General features: G+C 40.3%; 1 protein-coding gene across 2 annotated transcripts in view; it reads left to right on the forward strand.

Annotated features, from left to right (window-relative positions):
- Positions 1-9,673, forward strand: part of SPOCK3 (SPARC (osteonectin), cwcv and kazal like domains proteoglycan 3) — a 114,664-nt gene extending 104,991 nt beyond the window's left edge. For both annotated transcript variants that reach the window (XM_053402879.1, XM_053402880.1), the window contains 4 exons: positions 2,749-2,970; positions 5,731-5,793; positions 7,043-7,180; positions 7,976-9,673. In XM_053402879.1, coding sequence (XP_053258854.1) covers positions 2,749-2,970; positions 5,731-5,793; positions 7,043-7,180; positions 7,976-8,136 — 584 coding nt within the window. In that variant the 3' untranslated portion in view covers positions 8,137-9,673. The remainder of the gene's footprint in view (positions 1-2,748; positions 2,971-5,730; positions 5,794-7,042; positions 7,181-7,975) is intronic.
- Positions 9,674-26,607: the final 16,934 nt, after the last annotated feature.

A 26,607-nucleotide genomic window follows, 5' to 3' on the forward strand; every position in this document is an offset into this window, starting at 1 on the left:
AGTAAGGTAAGTTGTATTTTGACACTAAGCAATTCCTCAAACAGAAGAGGGCATACAAGATACTGTAGGTAACTTCTAAACATTTCTGCTAACCTAAACAATAAATAACATAATTTTTTGGTGAAGATTTTTCAGGATTTGAAACCACAAAGAATTTCTTCTTGTTTCTAGCAAGTCTATCTGGTGGTTATTTTATTCTGAAAATGGGAAAGCATTTGAAAACAGGTCAATATAACTCTTCACTTAGAGATCCTGTATATTTTGGTGTGTTTGATGTCTTCAGGCATGGTCAGGAACTCTCAATTTCCTTTTAGTTATCTCCAGTCACTGCATCCCTCAGTGCCTCGTCTAGGCTGTGTATAGATCCTACTCAGCATGGTCAAAAATATGTGACTTTGGTATATTTTAACAAGAGATGATAGAGAATGATATGTAGACACTTTTAATAAATATTGAGCCAAGTTACCATACTTTACTTTAAAAGTACGTTGCAAGTTGGTTCTCTTAAGCAGATGTAATTGGGTCTGAGTTCAGTGTTCATTAGGTCAATTCATATTGTGTTCTAGCTTGCAGTCCCATACAGGCCATTGGTATTTATTCAGCTAGCCACAGCCTCTTACTTCAGTAGTCTCGATTTTGTTTCAACAGGAACAGCGTTCAGTACGAGTATTTGAGAGTTAATCACTTTGCATCCAAACAATATTTTATACCTCTTTATACTGTATTTAAATACTCTGTTGCTGTATATTAAGCAGTTGTGTTTTGCTGCAGTTTTGTATGAATATCTTCTCAGCATTCTCCTTCCTATTGTGACGGGTGCTTGGTAGACAATTTGGGCACTGGATGTGAGATTAAAACTGAAGGTGACAAATTCCCTTCTCTCCTTAAGGGAACGCTTTGGGCCATTAGTGCCGTTTGCTTGATTTTCTACAGCATTTTTGAAGTTTCTGTCTTTAGTTCCCAGCCATTACAGGATTTTAGTTCTTCACATCTTTCTGTTTTCAAGGATGAGTCTTTTTAGGATTTTGCCATGTAATAGCTGCACCCTACACTACAAGCTGCACTGGTGATGCATACAGGGAGCAAGTCATGCTGAAAACATCCGTGGAACTTCACATGAATTGGCTTTTTGATATGGTCAGGTGTCGGCATGTATAATTCTTGCTTTGCTTGTGACAGCCCAGCTTGAAAATTGTGTTGTTCTCTGTGATTTCAGTTTCTTTATATTATGGATAAATAATAATAAAATATTACCTAGAATATTTGCCTGCTGGTACTATGGTTTTCCGAGTAGTGATGTATGGAAGTGAGAGCTGGACCATAAAGAAGGCTGATCGCCGAAGAATTGATGCTTTTCAATTATGGTGCTGGAGGAGACTCTTGAGAGTCCCATGGACTGCAAGAAGATCAAACCTCTCCATTCTTAAGGAAATCAGCCCTGAGTGCTCACTGGAAGGACAGATCCTGAAGCTGAGACTCCAATACTTTGGCCACCTCATGAGAAGAGAAGACTCCCTGGAAAAGACCCTGATGTTGGGAAAGATGGAGGGCACAAGGAGAAGGGGATGACAGAGGGCAAGATGGTTGGACAGTGTTCTCGAAGCTACGAACATGAGTTTTACTAAACTGCAGGAGGCAGTGGAAGATAGGAGTGCCTGGAGTGCTCTGGTCCATGGGGTCACGAAGAGTTGGACACGACTAAATGACTAAACAACAACAACAACTGTTAACACAGGACTTCCCAAAATCTTTTATGGCATCTTGTTAGTGATCTCTGGTCTTACGATAGTGTCAGAAAATTCAGACCAAGAACATTTCATGTTCAAAGTAGGCAATCATACTTTGGCCAAGCTAGATGAGAGGGAGTAGATGAGTAGACTTATCTCTTGCTTTGTTTGTTTTTTTGTTTGACAGAAAGGCAGGCTGCAACTTAATTAGAGCACTGTTCAGGGTGCTTGTCCCAGTTTCCTCCCCCCAATAGAAACCCCTCTCCCCTCGGGTCTGCTTTACTGGCTGCATGTGAAAAGGCACAGGGTCCTCCTATTTTTTTCACCTATGCAAGAACAGTATGCTTTTTGCAGAACTTACAAACCAGACCTAGCTTATCAATCATAAGGAATCATAAGGAATACAGTTTGAGAGATTTGTCTTCTGTCGTGCCAGAGGGTGCTCTTAAAAAGACACAATGTTTTTTATCCCCTACCTTCCCACCCACCCCAAAAAACCCCCGGGAAACTTAGTCCAAACTAGCTCTCCTCAGTCTGATTTGCTTGAGAGCAAGAAGGAAGACTGGCATACCTTTCTACGTAGGAAGCCAAAGTAGCAGCACAATGCTTTCTTTATGGTTCCTTGTGTCATTCTCCACTGTTTTTATCTGGACTTCAGTCTCCCTTTCTTACCAATTTTATATAACCATACCAGTCTTCCCGGGTACATACCCAGTCTTACTCAGTTACTTCTCATTTTACGGATGTCAACATTACTGAAGTCAGGGTGCAATAATTATTTCCCACTATTGCATGCCTAGAATTTTCAAGCAAGCATATGTTGTCAAGTGTCTTGAGATTAAATGCTATGTTAAGTAATAGATGCAGATACTCTTGTTTTTAAACAGTTATCATGCTACTTTTACAAGCTGGTCATCAGCACACACTGATAAAGATGTTTCCATGACTTACCTGGCTTTGCCAAGTTGTGAACTAGCCGAATCTTTCTCTCATTCGATTTCTTTGTATTTCTGCCTCTTAGGATTTGATACCAGCATTTTGCCAATTTGCAAGGACTCTCTTGGCTGGATGTTTAACAGGCTTGATACAAACTACGACCTCCTACTGGACCAGTCAGAGCTTGGAAGCATTTACCTTGACAAGAACGAACAGTGCACCAAGGCATTCTTCAACTCTTGTGACACTTACAAAGACAGTTTGATATCTAACAATGAGTGGTGCTACTGCTTTCAAAGGCAGCAAGGTACAATGCTAGAACAACTTGAAAATCTTGATGTTAGACATTTAACTCTTAGTTGTTTCTCTCTCTCCCTCCCTCTCTCTCTGTGTGTGTGTGATTAAATCTTATAAAAGGTTATGGAAAAGTAAGAGTTTCTGTGAGAAATCCACTTTTTAAGGGGCTGTGAAAAGTTACAGTGGGCAGGATCCAGAGAACAATAAACGGCGTTGTGATAATGCAACAGGGCTTCCTTGTCTCCTGCTTCCTACTGCAAATTACTAAAACATGACTCCTGTTGGGCAGGTTTCCCTCTAATACAGGGTGAAATAAGGTGTGTCAGGAAAAACTCTGACACCATCCCTTGCACAAAGTCGTCTGCTTAAAGAAGGATCACTCTTCAGCAACCCAGTATAAAAAATACACACTAGATAAAAGGTATATAATAGGGTTATTTTATAATAAATTTACAAAAAGTGCTACTGATAAGCATAGCAATTTGTTTCTAATAGCTGGGTTTGTCTTCTGATTCTCTGGCTTGTGTTTGATACTTTGTTTCTCAATTTAGTATCGATAGAATTGGCATATTTCTTGTCACATAGCCACCCCTTTCTAAGGAGGCTGTTTCTAAACAGAATCTCCATAACCCATTCAAGCATATTGTTTATCTTTCTATTTTCCCCCAAGGTAAAATTCAAAATCGAAAATGAAGGGTAAATACAGATTGATCTGCGTGAATAGTCAGTTTGTATTTCAATCTGTATTGATTCTCTCATTTGCATGACTAATACACAAAAGGTCTATTGATGTTTGAAGTCTTCTGCAACAGATATATTAAAAAATCATAAAATTTGTTCAATATATATACTGAACAGATTTTATGATTGTGTATTCCATTAAAAACTGCAGAATTTGCAACAATCAGTAGCATTTCAGCATTGTTTGGACTAAACAAGCAGTAACACAATTTTAGTCAATTGTAACCTTGGTATATAATAAAACAAAATCAAAAGTAACATGGACTTAGTCTTAAATTTAGCTCAATAGCAAAGCTATTGACAATAGAGGAAATCAGTGAAAGTGATGCAGCTGTTGAACACAAGCGCGCGCGCACACACACACACACACAGCTCAATCCAGCCAGTATTAAGAACTTTTCAATTTCAATGCAAAAGATTTAAGTGTGTGCTTAACTTTTCTATTGAAATGAACGGGACTTGAAAGTATTTAACCTTGTACTGTGCTCAAGGAAATTCAGATTTGTGAAATATGCTTGCATTGTAGAGTTACTCTAAAGACACAGCATTCTAAAGTACTTGTATTTTGAGACTTTTCTTCTGCTTGTGACCCAGATAATAGCTATTAAAGCAAACACATGTATGCACATGCATAAATAAATAAAATCGTTTCAGGATTCACTCATCCAATATTATTTTAGTAGAATTCTGTTGATCAGTGACTACTAAGAGTTATACAGATGAATAGACATTAAAGCCAAGATTGCAGAGTTAAAACATTTTAAATATTTTCCCATCTACTAAGTGCAAGGATGCTAATAATGAGGGGGGAAACCTTAGATGGATAAAGATAATTGTTTCTCCTCATAATACTAGGATTCATGGTGAGAGTAGGTTCACAAAATATTATTTCACACTTCACAATATTTAATTTGTGAGTTCCATTACTTACGATAGCCTGGAAAAAGACCTCGAAATAGACTGGGAACCAGTGCAGATTAAAAGTGCAGACTTCCTATGGTCAAACTGTTTGTTGCAGTTAATCATCATCTGGCAGTTTTCAGACTGTTTTTTAAAGAAAATACTATGATAGCTGTAATGGTTCTAGGGGTTGCTTGGGGGTAAGTTGCCGCCACTCCTGGCTAGGTTACCTGGTTGAACCCTTTCTGTCTGGACAGCCTCTCTCTTCGTGGCTGTCTCAGTTGTTGGCAGAATCCGTCAGTGGGCGTTTCTTGAACTTCTTCCAGCAAAGAAGTTCTTTGACGCCAAGTCTCCTCCTACTCTCCCTGCGCGGAAGTCTTCTGCGCAGGGAGGGTGTGGGCAGCGGAGCACCTGTGCTCTCTCCGCTGGTCTCCGGTGAAGAGTCCTGGAGCCTCCTCTCCGATTCCCCCATCTGTCCCCCTTCTCCACTGGTGTTACGCTGATTTCCTTCCCCAGCAGATGGGCTGCCTCTCTCCCTACTGGGACCCTCTCCGGCATCCCCCCAGAGCCTTCCCTCCGCCTCTGGCTCCGATGGCAGTTCCCTGACAATAGCCTTAAAGAATATCAGACAAGATCTGGTTTGTAGGTCTATCAGATGGTCAACAGTCTAAATCAAAGGCCAAGGGTGGTATTCAACAAAGTTTAAAACAGAGCAGACCCGCTGAAACTTGTAAACATAACTAAATTGGGTCCATTAATTTCAGTGGGTCCACTTTCAGTAAAACTTTAATACCATCCCATGTATCCTCTTTTTAACAGATGTTAGTTGTCAAAGATTGCTGATGCTATCATGCTTTGCTTACAAGTGTCATAGAGGTATCTGGAGGAAGACCTCTGATGAAGTCAGAATGCTGGGCTACATATGTATTTTTTCTAAAACAGCAAAACTGTTCTTACATTCTGATTGTAGAATAACTGGCTTCCAGATCACATCTGTTAATAATAACAATGTCAGTGAGAGTAAGCCATTTTTAAATCCTATACTTGAAGTTAAATCGTAAGCAGAGCAAGCCATTCCTAAATTCTCACACATAACTGAAGTTTAACTTATCTGATGTCATCATTCTAGACCCACCTTGCCAGACAGAGCTCAGCAACATTCAGAAACAGCAAGGGGGAAGGAAGCTCCTAGGTAAGTCATAGATCATTCTTTTGAAGCTTTTATTGCTTACATAAATAACTCTAGCGAAACTGCAACAGAAAATCAATATGAATCCTAAAATGATGGACCAAACTAAATTCCAGTAACAGAATTTATAAAGTCTTTGAAAACCATTAAACTTAGTTTTATTACCTTATCAGTTCCAAGATATTACATATGTTTTATTACAGTACTATAATGTCAATTTTTTCACTTTATAAAACCTACTGTGAAAAGAAGGGTTAGATGATTCAGTCGTAATGTTCTGTTTAATATTTCCTTCAAATCTCTTACGTGAATAATTGTTCATTGAATCTAAAAGTTTGCATAATTATAATCAGAGTTAAAGACTTTGTATTTTAAATTGAAGCAATTATCTCCAAATTTGTTGCATATGTTACAGTGTTTAAAATAAATTGTATTCTTATTCTGATATACTTAATAAACTTAAGTAGAATTTAGGCAGCAATCCTGTACATACTTACCTGACAGTAAGTCCCATTGAATTCAGTGACTTTGCCACTGTTACTCTTCCATGGCAACCAACATCCCTTGCAGAGTATCTTAACACTATTCAAACATATGAAAAACTACAATATGAATTAGGTATCAGTAGAACAAGGAAAAGGCAATGTAGACATTCCTTTTCTGGTAGAACAGAGAGACCTTTTATGGCAAGCAATTGGGAAATATGCTTTGATATTTATTGAAACCTTTAAAAGCACAGTGGTACCTAGGGTTAGAGACGCTTCAGGTTACAGACACTTAAGATTACGGACTCCGCTAACCCAGAAATTGTACCTCGGGTTAAGAACTTTGCTTTAGGATGAGAACAGAAATCGTGCTGCGGCAGCGAGAGGCCCCATTAGCTAAAGTGGTGCTTCAGGTTAAGAACAGTTTCAGGTTAAGAACACACCTCCAGAATGAATTAAGTTTTAAACTCGAGGTACCACTGTATTAGTACTTAACCTGAGAATGAAATAGGAGATACAACAGAAAAATTGTACGCATATTCACATGTTTCATAGAATCGTAGAGTTAGAAGGGATCACAAGGGTAATATAGTCCTTGCAATGCAGGAATCTTTTGCCCAATGTAGGGCTTGAACCCACAACCTTGAGAGATTAAAAGTCTTGTGCTCTACTGACTGAGCTATTCAGGCATTGCTTGGTTGAAGCCAGGACATTTATGCTGCAAGAGTGACTGCACGTCCCTGGTAATGTTTTTGTGTATTGCACAGGGCAGTATATACCTTTATGTGATGAAGATGGTTACTACAAGCCAACTCAGTGCCATGGAAGTGCAGGACAGTGCTGGTGCGTGGACAGATATGGCAATGAGGTAACAGGATCCAGAACACATGGAGCTGCAGACTGTGGTAAATCACATAATTCCATTTCCAGTTGTTTGGATGAGAAAAGTTTGTCAGCCCCCCCCCCCCCCCCGCGTGCAGCTGATCTTTGAGGTCTGAATTTACCACCTAGAGTATGCCCTGTTATCTGATTTCCTTGATAGAGAGAATTGGAATCTCTCTTAATCCATAGATGATACTTGCTTTTAAAGCAACTGTATTAAAAACTGATCATTCATAGCAACTTTCCAAGTAAAGTATTTGCTGATACAGGACTGTTGTGTGCAGAATCAACGCCCCCCCCCCGGTAGATTGTGATCTACACCTTCACAGTTATAAGCCTTTTACATAATAAAACACAGCACAACTCAAAACATCATCTCACACTTTTTTGGGGTTTCTTAATTAGAAGCTGTTATTTTCTGCTTGTTTCTTGCAATAATTAAAATTAGTTTTGACAAGCCCATTTTGTATTTATACTTAATGACAAAATATATATCTCTCATCTTGAGTTATCAATATTCCTTACCAGTGTTTTTACTAGTCTTTTTCAAAATGCATTTTGTAGTAGATGGTTAAACTTGTGCCTTGGAGTCAGACAATGGTATTGTCAATTGCAATGAAAGCAACTTTAGGATGCAGCCTTAGCAAGACTCCGGAGGGACAGGAGCTCTTTGAGCAGTTGGATTCTGAACTCCCTTGGGCCAGAAATATACCCCCCACCCCCCAAAAAATATTAGGAAAACAATTATCTTACCTATTTTTTAAAAATAGCATTAAATAATCCTTGACACAAAGTAATGCAGCTATATTCTCCTTTAGCTATTGATCTGGAAACATCAGGTGATTTTGCCAGCGGTGATTTCCATGAATGGACGGACGATGAGGATGACGATATGATGAATGACGAAGATGAAATTGAAGATGACGACGAGGATGAAGGGGACGATGATGACGACGATGACCACGAAGGATATATTTGATGCTTTTAGCTGTGACTAAATTGTCTCTTTCTACAAGATGACGCCCCAGAAAATTCCTATACCTTCGAAGGTCAAAAGGATTCTAAACAACATGTATATTTTGTATGATTATTTGAAATATTGAAGCTGGAGTCATAGACTTCCTTTGTTTAAATGAAAAGCATTATATTATGTGTTGTTTTTATATGCCGTTGAGCAGAAGAAAACACACTGGAGTCTAGCCTGAAGAAAGAAACATATGTGTGCTACTAAAAAAATAATAATATGTGCAGATAATCATAAGGACAACCAAACTTAAAACCTTCCGTGAAAAAGACATCTTCTGTTTGGAATTGTGTGTGTATGGCCGCTTCCAGCAGGTGCTCTGTGATAAGTAAAGCAACTTAAACTTTAGCAGTGATTTAGGCCATGTGGACTTCTTTGCATGGGCACAATAAGGAAAGTTTGATTAAGGAAATAACCTGTCGCCAGCCTATAATTTACCACAGGAGTGGAGAAACTGTGACTATAGAAGAAGGTGTCAGGTCCTCCTTTGTGTTTGCAACTGTTATGTTTTTGACTCTGAAATTACTACCATCTTGAAATGACATTTTAAATGCAGTAAACCAGGAAAAGTATAGATTCTGCAAATCTAAAGTTTTGTTGTCCTTTTGTTCTTTTATTTCTTCCTTGTTCATGTCAAAATCATGTAAGCTTGTTATGCGTGCAGGCGGCCTGATGATTTTACTTTTATTTCTATAGTATTCTAACCATAAATTTTAGTTTAACATATTTTAACGGGAAAACTTTGCATAAAGAGTGTGTTTTTATATTACTGTGTTGGAGAATGACACATGCCCTAAGAAATGCTTTTGAACCCTAACTGTGACTTTTTAGTTTCCAGGCTCAAACTAATTTTGCATCTCTCTCCTAATTCATGCCCTGTTTGGATATTAGTTCAAATTTTTAGAGGAGTTATTGTAAGGTGCCTTGCAAAATAGAAATAGAAAGATTTATAGCATGCATACCAATATAAGATTATTAGGCATTAGCCAAGCATTTCCAAATTCCAAATTTAATATCAATATAGGTACTGCTGCTGGAATGGAGAAATACGTTATTTCCCACCCCCCACCCCATTGTTATGTAATTACCATGTAGAATACATTATAATTCTTAAGTAGGGTTGCATTCAAAATTGACTGTAGAGAAAATTATTTTAATCACTATATTTATGTTAGCATGTTAATTAATTGTGTAGACATTCTAAAACTCCACTACCTTCATTCATATCAGACCTGTGGCTTTGTGCCATAATAAAATTGAAAGAACCTGTGTAATATTATGCAAGCAGTTGTTTAATTTCAACTCTGTGTTAACTGTTTTCCCTGATTTTTATCTGCAGTTAATTGCAAGAAAAAATGGTTTCTTCTTTGCATTTAATTTCAATAGGTTTAATAACTAAATTTAATGATTATCTTATGTAACATTAAAGTATACTGCAGTTTTCTTTTTTATGTTTATGTATAGGTTGCAAAATAAAGACTCTCATAACCAACTTTTACCCTGAATGCTGTAATGATTCTTATGGGTATAGCTGCCTTCAAACCCTTGGCAACATTTTTCTTTTGAGACAAATAAAAAACTATACCCAAATTAGGTGAGAAATGCAGGCCACCAAGCAGCAATTTTGGGCAACAATCCATATAGTTTTCGGTAATTTCAGCAAAAGCATTATTTCTATGGAATGCATACAAGCCATAACCAACTCCACTGTCTCAGGCTCACTTGGTGAAGAGGAGCAGTACTCTTAGAGTAGTCTATAGGGATACAGACTCTTCTGGATCCTTCATCCATTTGCTCTAAGAGTTGTATATGAGGTTTGTGTACAATGAGTCACTTCTCCTTCTCTTTGTCATCTTTGTCTGCAAGTTTGCTCCACCACAAGTATGTTGGATATTGATCACTTACTGGTGTCCATATGCAACAGAGCAGCTTCACTTGGCTCTATCAAACAAGAGCAGGACCTCAGGGGTGATAATGTCAAGAGCTGGCACTATTAGCATATTCCACAAATCAGCTAGGGCTTCAACAGGAGCACCAGTCATATCAATCAGAAAATTCACCAGAACTGTCTGGAAACCAGTTGAATCCATCAGCCTCTGAGTTGCGGAAAGCCTAAATCTCAGCAGAAGGTGATCCAACCATCACAAGGAGCTGACATTAATACCTCCCCTTCTCTTAGATCACATTATTCCTGCCTGTCAAGAGAAGCAGATCAAGAGTGTGGTCCGTCAAATGTGTCGTGCAGAAAATGTGTTGGGACAGCCCCGCGGTTGTCATGGTGACCATGAAGTCCTAAAATGCCTCAGAATAAATGGATGTTGAAGTCCTCAAGAACCAGCAGTCTAGGAGTCTTCAATGCTTCCTCGGAGACCATCTCTGTTAACGCAGGCAGGGAGACTTCTAGGAAGCAAGGCAGGTGATAAACCAGCAGAATCCCCAATCTGTCCTGATTACCCAGTGCCAAGTATAGATGCTCTAGATCCCCAATGAAGCAGACAGGAAGCCTGAGGAGAGACAGAATTCCCAGAGACTGTTACAGCTTCCCCTCCATGACCCTCATGCCTTAATGGCTTCGGTGTACATGATAATAAAGACTCCAATTAGCTGTGATGATGTGGTAGAGGATGATTCCATAGGTTCAGCAACTTGTGCAGTCAGATTTCTAACGTTATCTGCTGTGATTATTGATACAAGATGCTTATGGTTAACATGTAACCCTTCAATGATGGCAGTCCTCCATGGTGTAATTCTTAAATTAATGTACTACTATTTTCACACAATTCACCAATGAACAGTGCTGCGGCTAAGCTCAGACCTTGAGACAATTGTCCTGGACCCCATAGCCCAGGAGTACTTGGATGACCATCCCATGTGCTGCATGTGATGGGGGCAGCAGCAAACAAGTCCACCTCAGCACTGGGTAGGTATAGGCATGGCAGGACTTATCAAGCCTGCCAGTGATCACATCACTATCGTTATTTTTAAAGACCATTTATATTTTGGGTAGCTGACCGGGCATGTACATAGTCACAGGTGTTCTTTTTATTTACAAATATATTATGCATATTGCTAAGTGAATGTGTCTAGCGCCAGGACAGCAGAAGCAAGGTCCATTTTATTTCTGTAGTCCTGCTGGCGCTGTGATTTAAGTGATTTTTTTTATTTTTTTATTAATGTGAAACTGCTTGTGCTCAAGAGAATTTTTCTCTTAACATATGAGGGGCATAGAAGCAGCTGTAAAGCCTGGACTACAGGTAGCAACTGGATAAATAAATGTTAATTGTGTGCCTCACAACTAAAGATCTGCACGTGGCCAGCTAATGCTGCCTGCTCTCATGTGTAAGACCGTTAAGCCCAGGGTCTAAAATTGCCTAGTTGCACCTCTGGCAGTAAATGGGTAGGCCTCGAGGTAAATGAATTGGTAAAACAGATGACGAGTATTCCATTTTGTTCTAAGACTCCATCATGAAAGAGCTCATGGGTTTAGTCAGCCCTGTTTCCAAATTCATAAAGCTTGTTGCAGAAAGTCCCAATTGCAGCAGGCTTCAGCTACAAGAACATCCAAACAATGATCTATCCATTCACTAACCTCAGAAGCTTTTGCCTCTGGTGTTCCATAAAGAAAATGTATTGAGAAGGATGGAAGAAAACAACCAGGATTGCGTGTGTGAAATAGCTCCCCAAGCAGCTATAATAACAAAGCATTTTAAGCTATGCTTGTGCAACCCGCACTTTTCCAAAGGGTTGGGCAGATGTGGTTGAAATTGTCATGAAAACATAGGATGCTGTTGATAAAAGTTCCCTTGTGGAACAGCACCAACATAGTTTTCCCCCACCCCCCCAAAAAAACCCTCACAAATCTTTCCCTATTGAAAACCAATTCCCTGAGAGATACTGTGCCTTGTGCTAGAGCTGCTACATGAGGAAGCAATGTATGGTGTGTAGGCACCCTCAGCCTCAAGTATCTGAAAGACCACATCCTTCCCTGCGACCCTCTTGGGTGTTCAGCAGAGAGGAGCCTCTTGGTTGTTCCACTTTCCTCAAAAGTTTGGTGGGGAGGAGATAACATTCTCTGTCTCATCCCTTAAGTTCAGAGCTCAAGGTGGCATACATATTTCTCCCCCTTCTCACTTAATCTCCACAACAACCCTGTGAGGTAGGTTAGGCTGAGAGGCAGCGACTTGTCCAAGGTCGCCCAGTAAGCTTCATGGCCAAGTTGGGATTTGAGCCTTAGTCTCCCAGGTGTTAGTCCTGCGCAATAAGCCCTACACCCCATTGGCCAGAGGGACTGCATGCAAGTGAAGGTTTAAAATACACACCGATGCATGCATAAACCTGGATTAATCAGTGTCCCTTTATGTACAGAAAGCTCTACAGCCAACTTCCTTACACCATGGCCTCTTTCAGACAACCTCCATATTCCGCATTTACCCTGATCTACCTGCACAAAGCATACACAGTAGTTAAACTCAGGCCGTGTAGACACTGTACTTTGAAAACACATTTGAAACACATAATTTCTCTCAAAGAATTCTGGGCACTGTAGTTGACCCATCACAGAGTTACAATTCTGAGCAACCCTTAGCAAAGTACAGTGACTGGGATTATGTGAGGTAAAGAATGTGCTTCCAATGTGCTTTAAAGGTATAGTGTGTACACAGCCTGGGTCTGGTTTTTATTGAGCATTTATTCTGATTTTTTTACAGTGTTCAACGAGTGTTCATCCTGCTTCTCTTGTGAACTGTTTTACACCTCTTCCCCGTAACCATTTGTTCATCCCACAGTTTTCAGTGCATTTCACCTTCACTTTCCTAAATTGCAATATAGTCTTTTTTAAGAGTGGGGAGGAGATAACAGAACATTTTAATTGCACAGACATAAGCTTTTGATGCGTTCTTGACTCCCTCCTGCAAAAACAGTGACATTCCGGAGGCACCCAATAATTTGTGTGTGTTAAAAGCATGCATGTTTGTGTGCAACTCCATGTGCTATATCTCTTTGTGTGCAACAGATCTGAAGCTACTCTTCGAAATTACTCTAGCTCCCTGCATGAAAAGATATGTGCAATATTCTAGGGGTGGGGAATGCATTTTGTGGAGGCTGAAGAACCAAAATAGGTAAGGTCTCACTCTCTCTTTTTTTCATGTGAAAGGAGCTGATTTTGTGGTGGCTTTTGCAGCTGGCATGTGAATTACATCTGAGGCACCAGCTGCTGAGGTAGCCGCTTTTTTTGTTTGGTGTTTATTTTTAGGCACACTGTGCCTGAGAGACTTGGGAGAAAGCAATTAATTTTCTTTTTGACTTTCTGAAGTTGAGCTAAATGTAAGTCGTTTTCACATTGTGGAACATGGTGCCCCCCAAAATCGTATCCCTTAGTTCTTGGCTCCAAACCTGAAAACTGTTAGTGATGGCTTCTTAACCACCACACACTTCTCACTTTCCTATTTGACCTTCTATTTGTGCTTTTATTTGCATAGCAGGTGAATGCGTATCAAGGGTAGCTCTTCCAAAGATAGGACTATGTGTGCTTGCTAGCTCCACATTTCTAAGAGATTATTCAGCTGCAATAGCTCCTAAATATCTGAGGGCAGAAAAATAGTTTCTCTAAATCTTCTGAAAAAGATAAATCCCCAATACATTTTTGTGCCATTTTATTTATTCCTTCATTTCAGGTATTTATAGACCACTTAATTTCTTAGTGTACATAATATGTTAAAAAAAAATCCACTAGGTGCTTATAGATTTATGAGTGGTGGAGTGTATGTGTTGCATGCATTGAGACTCTAAGATTCTACGTTCATGAAATGCACCTGTCCACCAGCAACTCTCCTCTCTTGACAAGATTTTTCAGATATTCTAATGACTCTTGCATGTGTGTTTGCACTGCCTATTAGTGGGATGAGTTTAGCGAGCCTTTAAAACTTGCTAAAATGTACAGAACAGGTTCTAATAAGTGTTGGAAAGGCAGAGAAAATGAGGGTACGTTCTATCATATGTGGTGGGAATGTAAGGTTATTAAAAGCTTCCGGGAAATGATCTATAATGAACTGAAGAAAATGTTTAAAATAACTTTTGCTAAAAAAAAACCAGAAGCATTGATAGGAACTGAACTCCCCAAAGAACAGAAGAAAATATTTATGTATGCTACAATAGCCGCCCAAATATTGTTAGCCCAAAGATGGAAGGAAGAAAAGATAGCGACGAAAGAAGAATGGCAAATCAAGCCAATGGACTATGCAGAAAAGGCAAAATTAACGGCAAAGCTCAGAGACTATGATGTGAAGTTTAAAAAAGTGTGGGAATCGTTTATTGTTTATGTGCAAAAATAATGCAAACAGGTTGGTACATTGGCAGGATTTTAAGTAAACACTTGCAATTAGTAGAAAATTAGAAAAAAAAATTATGGGAAATAATAATTGGAAAAGTATAAGTATGGAAATGCAGAAGAATTTGGTTTTATATAAGGAATCAGAAGAGGGTATGGAGGGAAGTCTGAAGATTTGAAGAATCTCAGAAGGTTCGTGAAAATGTATTTGTATAAATCAAGATCTGGTAGAGATGTGAGTTAATTTTTGTTTCTAATTGTGAAAATGTAACTGGAAAATTAATAAAAAATTAACTACAAAAAAAGAGTTTAGCGAGCCTATTTTAGTGTTCAATATGTAAAGTATTTATGGATATATAAAGTGAGTATAGAAATTCTGATTTTTTAATTTTTTAAAAAAATATATTAATTTAAATATGATGCTGTTCACTGCCCTCAGGATGTAGTGGGACAGAAAGTTTTTTTTTTTAAAAAAAAGCTGACTTGATGGTAATAAAGTGAACGGGGGGGGGGGGGGGCTAGCATCCCAAGGCTGAAATGCAGATGGATGATTTGGCATAGTTGCATGTTTGTTTTGTGAAAATACGTCCCTAGCGGAGGACCAAGAGAGGGGTAGGATTTGAGTCACATAGAAATCCTGGTCTTCCCTCCATTCCCAGGATGGTGTGGCCTGGGAATGTCCCCTCTCCTGGCTAAATAAAAGAAGCTAAGTGAATGATGGTGCAATCCTATACATATCTATTCAGATGAAAGTCCCACTGATTTCAATGAGACTTGCTTCCTTTCCATTTCTATAGCAATCCAGCCTCAGTGACTTTATATTATTTATCATTAATATAGAATCCAGAGGGTGTTTTTAAATAAAACAAATCCGAGGATAAAAATCCGCAAGCAATTGTTTGGCCCACATGACCTTTATATTAAAATAAAAGAGGACAGGAGCTGCCTTTATAGAAATTTCAACAGGGGGCTTTCTCCATGTAAGCAAATGTGTGCTTGTAGGCTGCAACGGAGGAGGAAAATCCATTATCCAAACACTTCCATCTCCCTCCCTCCATGAGTTAATGCCAATGTACTTACAAGGATCTTAGGAGGAAACAAACATTGTATAATATATTAGGAAAAGGCCATCTGGCAGAATATATTTGCTCTTTTCCAGCTTAGCTGCAATCCCATCCTCTTTAACCACCTCTTTAGTTATTCCATTTTTCTGCAAGGCATTTCATGCATCTCATGAAATTGCAGGGATGTGTGTGTGTATGTGTGCTAAAATTGCCTTTCTCAATAACTTTCCCCACATGTTCATCATTCTCTTGCAACTCTTCATTTCCTCTTTATTTTCCTAATTTTTGGATACCCTCCTCTTTATCAGCACAATCAGTGCTCTTTGGAAAGCCTGAGATGAATGTGAATTGCATGGTTAAAGGGAATAGTAAATATTTTATAAAAGCTACGGATTTCAACAGATTGTCCTATCTATAATTTAAGGGAAATATTCCTATCATGGTTTGGTGCAAACAGATTCTCCCTTTTTCTTCTTTCTCTGAAATTCAAATGCCTTCATGTCATGACACAGGAAAATAACTGCTTCTATTATCTTTATCTACCACCCACCTTTCGCTGTCATTATGCAACTGTTCAAGAACGAAGACGATTACTGATGGCTTTATTAAGCAGTGATGCAAGGAACTCATCCATGAATGAGGCATGAATATATATATATATATATATATATATATATATATATATATGCATGCACTTCTTAAATTCTTCTCCCACGTTTATTTTTCCTGAGGACAAATTATTCTATGGTTTTGTGAATTCACATACCAATGACACACCACTGTTTGGGACATTGTTCTGCTTCAAAGGTCCTGGGTTGTTGGCACCCAACCAGCCATGGCTTATGGGCAAGCTTGGGTTTGGACATTAGAACAAATGATGGCTGAAAGATGGGACCAAAGGGCTACATTGCTTCTTGGCCAACTTTGGTGGTGGTGGGTATGACCAAAGTGAGTGTGGCCAACCCACACTCTTTCATGTGCATATGTACAAAACACACACACACTTTCCCCTTCTCTCTCCTCATTTGTCTTTTTTCCATTCTCTCTCTTTCCCCTTCTTTAAACAAACCATAGGTTTGTGCTACATCTGAACTCACTCTGTTTGTGAGTTCAAAACAAAAACCAACCGTAGGCAAGGTGTCCTTGTGTAGGGTTGCCATGTGTCCTCTTTTTCCAGGACACGTCCTCTTTTTCTGGATTAAAATTTCTGTCTGGGTGGATTTTTAAAATTTGCCAAAATGTCTCTGGCTATACTTTCTGGGTGAGACATAGACATAACTGGTGGCTGAAGACTTGCTTTCCTCTTCTTTTCTTCTGCCCCCTCAGCAATTCTATAGCCTACATATAAAATGAGAGTCGTCATAGCATCCTCTTTTTTGCTCTTCAAAATATGGCAAACCTCTTGTGGTTACTGTTCTTGCTTTCTTCATATCCCAAAGACAGAGGGAACACAAATGTATCAAAGAACCACACACATCAATAGGACATTGGAACATTCTTCACCCACATAAACAATTACATACACACCAGGCTAAGCACACATGGAAGCAAAACCACTGCTTCTCCCCAGCTCACTCCAGTTAGCATTGCCTGTAGTTTGAAAAGGAGGCCTCACTTGGATTTGACATTCCTGCACCAAAAGATACAATATATACTGCTCTTGAAAAACACAGTCACCACAATAGTGTGTACCTTCTGGACACAGATGCTGAGGCAGGAGGCACATGTCTTCAGAAGCAGATGCAACAATAAATCAGCTCTTTTTTAAGATGCCAGGGGATATTTTTTTTCAATTTCAAAATTCCTCTTTCTGGAATGCATGTTTCAGACTCTTATGTTAGGGGATCTCTGTAATCCCAAAACAAGAACTGCAAAGTTGTGCACTTAGTTCTTTATAGTAAAGATTCTGCTAGGTAGTAGGGAAAATGAGGCATGGACATTTCTTTCCTCTTTGTGTGGGATTTCCCATTAGGCTCCTGGCTGAGGCATTATTCTGTAATCAATCTGAAATATTTGTGGTGTAACCATATTTTCAGTGATGATTGATGCAAATTTTAAAAGAATTATTATTATTATTATTATTATTATTATTATTATTGGTTACCATCTCAATGTATTTACCACTTCAGGTATAACCCTGTTCAGGCATTCTGCCTGAAGACATAATGCACAGACAAGTAGGGGACATGGGGTGTATAATGGCACTGTTCACCACATCCCCTCTTGACATGTGACAACCCCCAAATGCTCTCTCTCCAGCCTTTCTGTGTAGAGAAGTAATATCTGATTAGGCAGGGTTGTTGACTGAACAGAGACTTCTAAGCATGTTTTACACTGTTCTGCACTAAACTTTTACATTGATCTTTAACAGAGACTTCTAAGCATGTTTTACACTGTTCTGCACTAAACTTTTACATTGATCTTTAACAGAGACTTCTAAGCATGTTTTACACTGTTCTGCATTAAACTTTTACATTGATCTTTAACAGAGACTTCTAAGCATGTTTTACACTGTTCTGCACTAAACTTTTACATTGATCTTTGAGAATTCTTGGAGAACAGGTGAGGTCCCTGCAGACTGGAGGTGGGCAAATGTTGTCCCCATCTTCAAAAAGGGGGTGGGGAAGAAGACCCAGGTAACTACCGACCAGTGAGCTTGAGATTGATACCAGGAAAGGTCCTAGAACAGATAATTCAAGTCAGTTTGTGAGCACTTAGAAAAAGATGCTGCGATTACTAAGACCCAGCATGGATTTCTCAAAAATAAGTCATGCCAGAAGAACCTCGTTTCTTTTTTAGACGGAGTAACAAGCCTGAGGCAAACACAGGTTTACAGGTTTACTCAGGTTTACTATGCAGGTTTACTCAGAAATAAAACCCATTAAACCCTATATGCCCTGACCTGAGAGTAAACCCCATTGAACCAATATAGACATGCACAGGATTGCGCTATGGGCAAATGAAATATTCAGCACATATTGCATTCATGTTCTTAGCAAATTGTGCTCTATACTTATTGATTGTAAAAGAAGATGGCATTCTGAGATGGCCAGTGTGCATTCCAATCAGGTGTGCTTGAGAGCACTGCCAGGTATTTGACTTCATCTCAGCGTTATCTTGAATACATCTCTGTTCAAAGCCTGTTGCATAGAAGAGAGCATCAGAAGACAAGAGGTCTGCAAAAATAAAATAAAAAAATTAAAGAAATTCATACAAATTGGGTTTAGTGCCAGGAATTCCTGGAATTGCTGATGGAAGTCATTTTTGAGAGAACTAATTTTGCACTTGCTATGCTCACCTCTGAGTTAGATGCGGGTGGTTCTTTGATTTTTTAAAAACTGAAATCATCTTTTCTCTTCATACCACCCAATTTGATAGCCCTTTAGCCCGAAACTGAGCTGAGCAGATCATTACTGCTCATTTAAAAGGCAAATTTATAAATAACTATGGCAGGAAACAGGAAGAGACTCAGAGGAACAGTACAGAATAAGAGAAAGTCAAGGAAGCTATTGCTGACACAGGAATGCAGCAGCCTAACAGTTTAGCTACAAACAACTAAGTTTTTGTCTCAGTTGCAATATGGTGCTGAATTTCTAGTCAGGCTTTTGACCAGGGATGGGGAACATCTGGCCTTCAGAATGTTGCTGAACTCCAACTTCCACCAGTCCCGGTCAGAATGGCTGATGGTCAAGGACATGGGTAGGAAAACTCAGGCCTGGGGGCCAGATCCGGCCCAATCGACTTCTAAATCCGGCCCATGGATGGTCCGGGAGTCAGCGTGTTTTTACATGAGTAGAATGGGTCCTTTTATTTAAAATGCACCTCTGGGTTTTTTGTGGGGCATAGGAATTCGTTCATTTTTTCTCCTTCAAAACATAGTCTGGCACCCCACAAAGTCTGAGGGACAGTGGACCTGCCCCCTGCTGAAAACGTTTGCTGACCCCTGGTCAAGGATGTTGGGAGCTGGAGTCTAGCAATATCTGGAGGATCACAGATGGCATTTGACCATCAGTGCCTTCTTCAAGCATGCTCAACCAGTTGACATATCCACCCAGCTCCAGATGTGCCAACAACTGGAATAACTGAGCAGTTTTTCTTCAGATGTTCTGAGAAGCAGCACACTTTTAGACACTTCTCAATGCCTTTCTTGCTGTGCTGGAGCCAAAGATGGTGATTCAAGAAATGTATGCTCATGCTATATGTCATGTCTTGTTTCCTTTGGGGAGAAATGTCAGGGGCTGCAGTCATAATCAGGATCACTGCAGCCAGAAAGAGGTGCAACTCAGTCCTTATGAAAATGGTTCTCAGCTCAAAGTGACTACTTGCACCAGAAGGAAAGATAACATCAGTACTGCTGAGCTCAGATGAGAATATTTTTCCCTTTTCTCTCTCATTGAGGGTTAACTCAATAGTACATCTTCCCCTAAGCAGTAAATATTTTGCTTGAATTCCCATGACTTTATACCTGAAATATCTAAAATACCTGACCTCTATGGTGGGTAGAACAGAATTCTGCACCGGAGGCGCTTCATCCAACGGGGTGGGTCGGCATAAAATAAAACGGCTGCTCTTGATCATGCCAGAAGAAAATAAGGAAGAAAATAGACTGGAGCACTGCATCCAGGAAAGCTCACTCTTCCCCTTCTCATGCCTCATTTCATTCTCGCTGAGTCTCTAGGGATGATCAGAGTGCCAGAATGAGATGAGAGCTGTTCTCCAGGCTCAGCCACTCCAATCTGTTTCTCTCTCTTGTTTAGCTCTCTTGCAAGATTGCAGAGGTCAACAGAGAGAGAATGACCAGGGTCATTTTGTGTGTGAGAGAGCTTCTGGGATTTTTTGGAATATTGGTGTCAGTTGAATCCAGAGGGATAAGAATATAGAAGAAAAACTCACTCTGCTGTCTGAAGACAGAACTTCCTGGCTCACAATGAATGCCAAAAGACAGGAACTCCTGACCTCACTGCTGTGATTTGTTTGGGGTAGGTGTGGGTAAACTTATTCCATCCAAGGGCCAAGTGGGTGGAGCCAGATGCAGAGGGGGTGGGGACAGAGGGGAAAGCATTTTTTTAAAACACCACCACCACCACACCCTGTTTTATTACTCTCTTCCCCTTTCTCCTACTGCACCTTATTCAATTTATTCCATTATTACTTCCCATCCCTCCCTACCTCCAACATCTGAAAGGCCATAGGTTCCTCATGCCTGAGTTATAGTAAGGGTCCTGGGGCTGGAGAAATAGGATTGGGGAAGGGATGCGTGCCATGAAGTTATAAAAAACCCTCTAATGGGCAGGTTTCAGGATAGGATAGGTTGGTCACTTAGACATCACACAGGAAAGGAAATGCATCATCAAAGCAGACAACACGAATTTGCATAAAATTCTACTTCTAGTTAATATTTTTAGGTGCAGATTTAGAAACAATTATTCTAATTTAAAAAGAAATACAATACATCTCGGCATAGTAGGGAAGACAACGTTTAGGTTACCCATGTGCCTGCTCAGCCTGCTGCTCAGCGGCTCAGTGCTGTTGGTAAACTTAACTGTTCCCTCCCACTTCTCTCCATTCATATGGTTCTTTCTCTTTAAGCTGGATCTGTAACAAAAAAACCTTTCAGAGAGACAACTCCAATGGACCTTCAGATGGAGGACTGATCTCTGTAAAACAGGACACATTGCCACCCCACTTAAGGGGCAGGGAAAGAAAATCCCACTATCTCTAGATATGTAGAACTTTATTTATTTATTTATTTATTTATTTATTTATTTATTTATTTGCATACTCTGCCCATCTGGCTGGGCTTCCCCAGCCACTCTGGGCGGCCTCCAACAAAATATTAAAATACAGTAATGCATCAAACATTAAAAGCTTCCCTAAACAGGGCTGTCTTCAGATGTCTTCTAAAAGTCTGGTAGTTGTTCTCTTTGACATCTGGTGGGAGGGTGTTCCACAGGGCGGGTGACACTACCAAGAAGGCCCTCTGCCTGGTTCTCTGTAACTTGGCTTCTCGCAGTGAGGGAACTGCCAGAAGGCCCTCGGAGCTGGACCTCAGTGTCCAGGTAGACTTATGGGGATGGAGATGCTCCTGCAGATATACTGGACTGAGGACCGAGGCTCATTTGTTTATGAGCATGTTTCTGTCATCTATCTATCATCTATATCCATCTATCATCTATATCTATCATCTATCTATATCTATCTATCTATCATCTATCTATCTATCTATCTATCATCTATCTATCTATCTATCTATCTATCTATCTATCTATCTATCATCTATCTCTATCTATCATATATATCTCTCTCTCTCTCTCTCTATCTATCTATCTATCATCTATCTATCTATCATCTATCTATCATCTATCTATCATCTCAGGTTCAAGGCTGACAGCCAGCCCCAAATCAAAAACAAGTGAAGGTCTAGGGTGATGATAGATGGGAGATGTCCATTTGCTTTTCCCACTCCTATTTTCCTTCAAGAGAATAGGAAGCCTGGACAGCATTACATTGCTTCTGGTTCCAGCTGCCTGAAGCTGAACAGGAGCAGTCCTTCTAAGGCAGGAATGTGGAGCCTGCCACCCTCCAGATTTTGTTGGATGGCAACTCCCCTCATCCCTGGCCATCATACACAGTGGCTAAGGCTGATAGGAGTTGAGTCCAACAACATCTGGAAGGCCACAGGTTCCATGTACCTGGATGATGGCAATACACTGCAATGTTTTGTTGTTGGTCCCACATCTATTTGTCTTATGCTGAAATCAGTCATGAATGTGGAAGAAATATTCTGCTGGTACTCTGTGCCTGTCTGCCCCTGCCCCTTTTCATCATGGACTTGCAAGCTTTTTATCTTATTAATTTTTTGAGGCCATGTGAAGGTCTTGGATATGAGGGAGGGTATATATTTTCACAAGATTATTTTTCTTGTGCTGTATATTTATGTTCTGTGACTGTGCAAAATGGCATGCAACAAATTGCTTGCTTCTTCTTCTTTTGCCTCTCCTTCCTTTGTATGTTAATGTAATAAGACACACTCTTAATCCCAGTTTCCTTTTTATATATAAAAAAACAAAATTATAAGTGTGAAACTGTGAATGGTAATTTCTCATGTGTCAAGAGGCTTAGTTAGACCTTCTTTTCTTTCGGTTGACAGGCAAATCAGCTTGCCAAGGCTGGGAAGAGTTTGCTGATAAGATTCTCCTGTGTGTGCTGTCATTAATTTGTCATTTTTGTGACTGTGAGGCATGCAAAAGTCCCTGAGATGCGGCAAGAGCTCCCCCCCCTTTAATACTGTAAAAAGAATTAAGAAATTAGCTCCCCTACTGATGTGATGACAATTCATGCAGCTGCCATGAAGGAGAGATCAGGTTTTAAAATGTTATCGGAGAAGCAGGAGTTTAACATCAACAAAAATTGCAAGACTCACTTGGCCTCCAGAAGGAAAAGAAGAATGGATTGCTTCCTTTTTGTTCGCTGGCGTTTTCTCTGCTTGACTGAAAGATGGGCATTTATACTCAAGACTACCAGTATTTTGTGGGAGGGATTTATCTAGTTAAAGAGGAGTAAAACACTTTTTCTGAATACAGCTGGATTAGATCATGGGTAGGCAAACTAAGGCCCAGGGGCTGGATCTGGCCCAATCGCCTTCTAAATCTGGCCCACGAACGGTCCGGGAATCAGTGTGTTTTTACATGAATAGAATGTGTCCTTTTATTTAAAATGCATCTCTGGGTTATTTGTGGGTCATAGGAATTCATTCATTCCCCCCCCCCCAAAAAAAAATAAAGTCTGGCACCCCACAAGGTCTGAGGGACAGTGGACCGGTCCCCTGCTGAAAAAGTTTGCTGACCCCTGGGTTAGATCATTGTGACCTCATTACACCCAGGAAGAGACCAGCTGTAGGATATATAGGAGAGGCTGAGCCAGTGCTAATTAGAATTGAGGAGGTATGACAGTTTCTTGTGCACTGTGGATTTCTTGAGGAATATTGACTGAGATCAGAGTTGTCCTTCTCCCAGGTTGACGAGCCCCATCAAGTGGTGAAGCTGCATGCTCCGGCACCAGGGCAGAGAGCAGACGGGGGTGTGGCATGCCGCATGCGGGGACATGGTGCCCAGCATAGTGGGGGAGGGTGCACGGTGCGTGTCCAAGGGGGTGGCCGCGATGGCACCCCCTCCCCGATGGTGCTGGGGGCGGTGCACTCCCCCTGCCCCCCATTCCTCTGCCAGTGGCCCCATCTGCCCCTCACTTCCTTCTACATCACGTGTAGAAACTACAGTCTTGACCATTGGACCCGCTATTGGTCTCATCCATTCAATCTGCTAGAGCCAGTCTTCACCTGCCAGGGAAGTCCCTAATTCAACAAAGGTTGGAGACCCTTGGCTACTCTCACCTGGTTTAGCTTCTAGGATCCACAGGTTCTAGGATCCACAGGTGAGACCTGAGTGACAACACCTGTTTTCTGAAAACACATATGGTGAAACAGACACGCATGTATGGTGAACTACATATGGAATTCACAAAACTTCCCATCAGAAAGTGGGGAGGTTAACCTGTTTAATTAGAGAAAAATCATTATTGACATTTATTAAGGACTGGAAATTTCTTAAGGAATTAATGCATGAAAGAGAAAATGAACTTGTAATATCTGGATTTGAAGATTGAAAAACTATTGGTTTCTAGAAATTAGAATAGTTGGATGTTAATAAGTGAATGCTATATTTAGCTGACAGACAGAGAACCACTATCTTTTCCCATTCTCTTTTCTTTTTTCCTTTCTTTTTTTCTTCTTTTTGCTCTTGTTCCTTTTAAAATTGTATTTTTAAAGTATTTCCTTTATTCTGGTGTATTATAAAAAAATACTTTGTATTGGGTATACACTTTTGTATATCTTTTAATAAGTATCAAAAATAGATTTATTATTTTTAAAAAGGAAGTGGGGAAAGGCTGTAGCTCAGTGGGAGAGCATCTGATTTGCATGCAGAAGGCCTTGGATTCAGTGAATGGCATCTCCAGGTAGGAAACTGAAACTGCAGAGAGCCTCTGCCAATCACTGTAGACAATACTGAGCTAGATGGACCAATGGTAATGGTCAGTATAAGGCAGATTCCTGGGTTGCTATCATATGGCTTCCATGCAAGGTATCTCATATTGTGCGAAGTGGCTTCCAGACCTCTTGTATTTGAAGAAAGAACCACTTGTTTGTTTTGAATGGGGGACTCCATTAGGTGCCAAGGCCTTGTGCAACAACTGCAGAGAAAACACAGCTCTGCATATTTTATGTTATTTCATTGCCGTGTTCTAAGTATACAGGTAGTCACAGTCTCCCTTTCATCTTTATTATTTTTATTTTTAAAACAAACTCAAAACATCAGATGTGTTTCAGGCTGTTCTCTGAGGAGGCGCTCATATCTCCTGCACAGCAAGCTTTCCTCTCAGCTGTCAATTAATTGCCACCTGGAAGGCACCAGTCAAATTAATATTGTATTAAATGGATCCAGAAGTTGCAACAAACTGAAGCCTCTGAAAAAAGAAGGAACAAGCTGGCTGGGGAGGGGGGTGGGCGTTTGGAAGGTGCATGCTTAGTCCCCATACTACACCACGATATTCCCATCTGGCACACACTTCCTCATCTCCTCCCAGTCATTCACTTGCACCAAAAATTAGCCATGGCTTCAAAGTTCATACGTACCTGGGTTTGATGTAAGGATTTGCCCAGCTCATAATATTCCATTTTGCTACAGATGGAGCACCGTATCCTGTGCTAGCAATCCCCCTCAGTAGACACATGTTTCAGTTGCACACGTTCCAACAGTCTAACATATTAGGATCCTTCAGCCTTGGCAGGCATATCTAGTACTGTAACTCACACTTGTACATGTCTTAAAGCAGGAATCATGTTTGCTGAAGTCACCTAGAATCAATATATATTCACTTATTACTGAAATGAGCTTATTGCCAAAACACAAATTCTAACTCCCGTATTTTTCGTTCTATAAGACGCACCCGACCATAAGACGCACCTAGTTTTAGAGGGGGAGAACAAGAAAAAAAAAATATTCTCTCCCTCTCTGAGCAGCGCCCCTTCAGCGAAGCAGCAGGAGAAATGGAGCCCCTTCCATTTCTCCTCCTGCTTCACTAAAGGGGCGCTGTGCAGCTTTCGCTGAAGCCTCCGGAGCACAGCGGAAGCGCTCCCGCTGCGCTCCAGAGGCTTTGCGTTGCTTTTGCTGAAGCCATGGAGCCTGCATTCGCTCCATAAGACGCACACACATTTCCCCTTACTTTTTAGGAGGGAAAAAGTGTGTCTTATAGAGCAAAAAATCTTGGAGATTAACTACTGAAGGATTGGGAAGGGGGGCAACTTACTTGCTATATGATGTTCTACTTCTTTTTTCTTATTGCACAAGTAACTTGCATCTTACGCTTATTTATCATACGCACTCACAGCCTCATGTGTATCACCGAAAAATATTTAAATATTTTCAAAATGATGCAAAAATGGTGTGCATAGGGAGAAAATAAGAATATGGCACAAAAACGACACACGCAGGGGGACAGGCGAGCAGGAAAGAGCAGCCAGCAATCCCAGCAGCTTTCATGAGAGTGTTTGAGAATGGAAAAGGCGGTTGGAGAGGGTCATTGGACTCCATGGTTACAACTGAGCACCAATGTAATAAATAAATTTATTCAAGGCTTTCACTGAGCTGAAATAGATCCATTGATTGTCCATTGTACAGTTAAACCTCTTCTTACATCCGCCTCCGCTTGTGTCCATTTCGCCCAACATCCGTGGCAAACCTGGAAGTAACCAGCAGATTTGCCGCTGTTCGCACATGCGCAGAAGCGGGCAATCACCGCCTGCGCCTGCACACAATGGCACCTTTCCCGTTTCGACCTTGGACAGACCTCCAGAATGGATTATGGTCACAGGTAGAGGTTCCACTGTACCCAATATTGTGTGGGGTTGTGTCTATTGTCTTGAGCAAGTCCATGTCTCTTATTCTCATTATATATCTATGAATGGAAACATAGTGATCCTTT

The sequence above is a fragment of the Podarcis raffonei genome, chromosome 9 (assembly GCF_027172205.1).
Source record: "Podarcis raffonei isolate rPodRaf1 chromosome 9, rPodRaf1.pri, whole genome shotgun sequence".
Taxonomy (NCBI): Eukaryota; Metazoa; Chordata; class Lepidosauria; order Squamata; family Lacertidae; genus Podarcis; species Podarcis raffonei.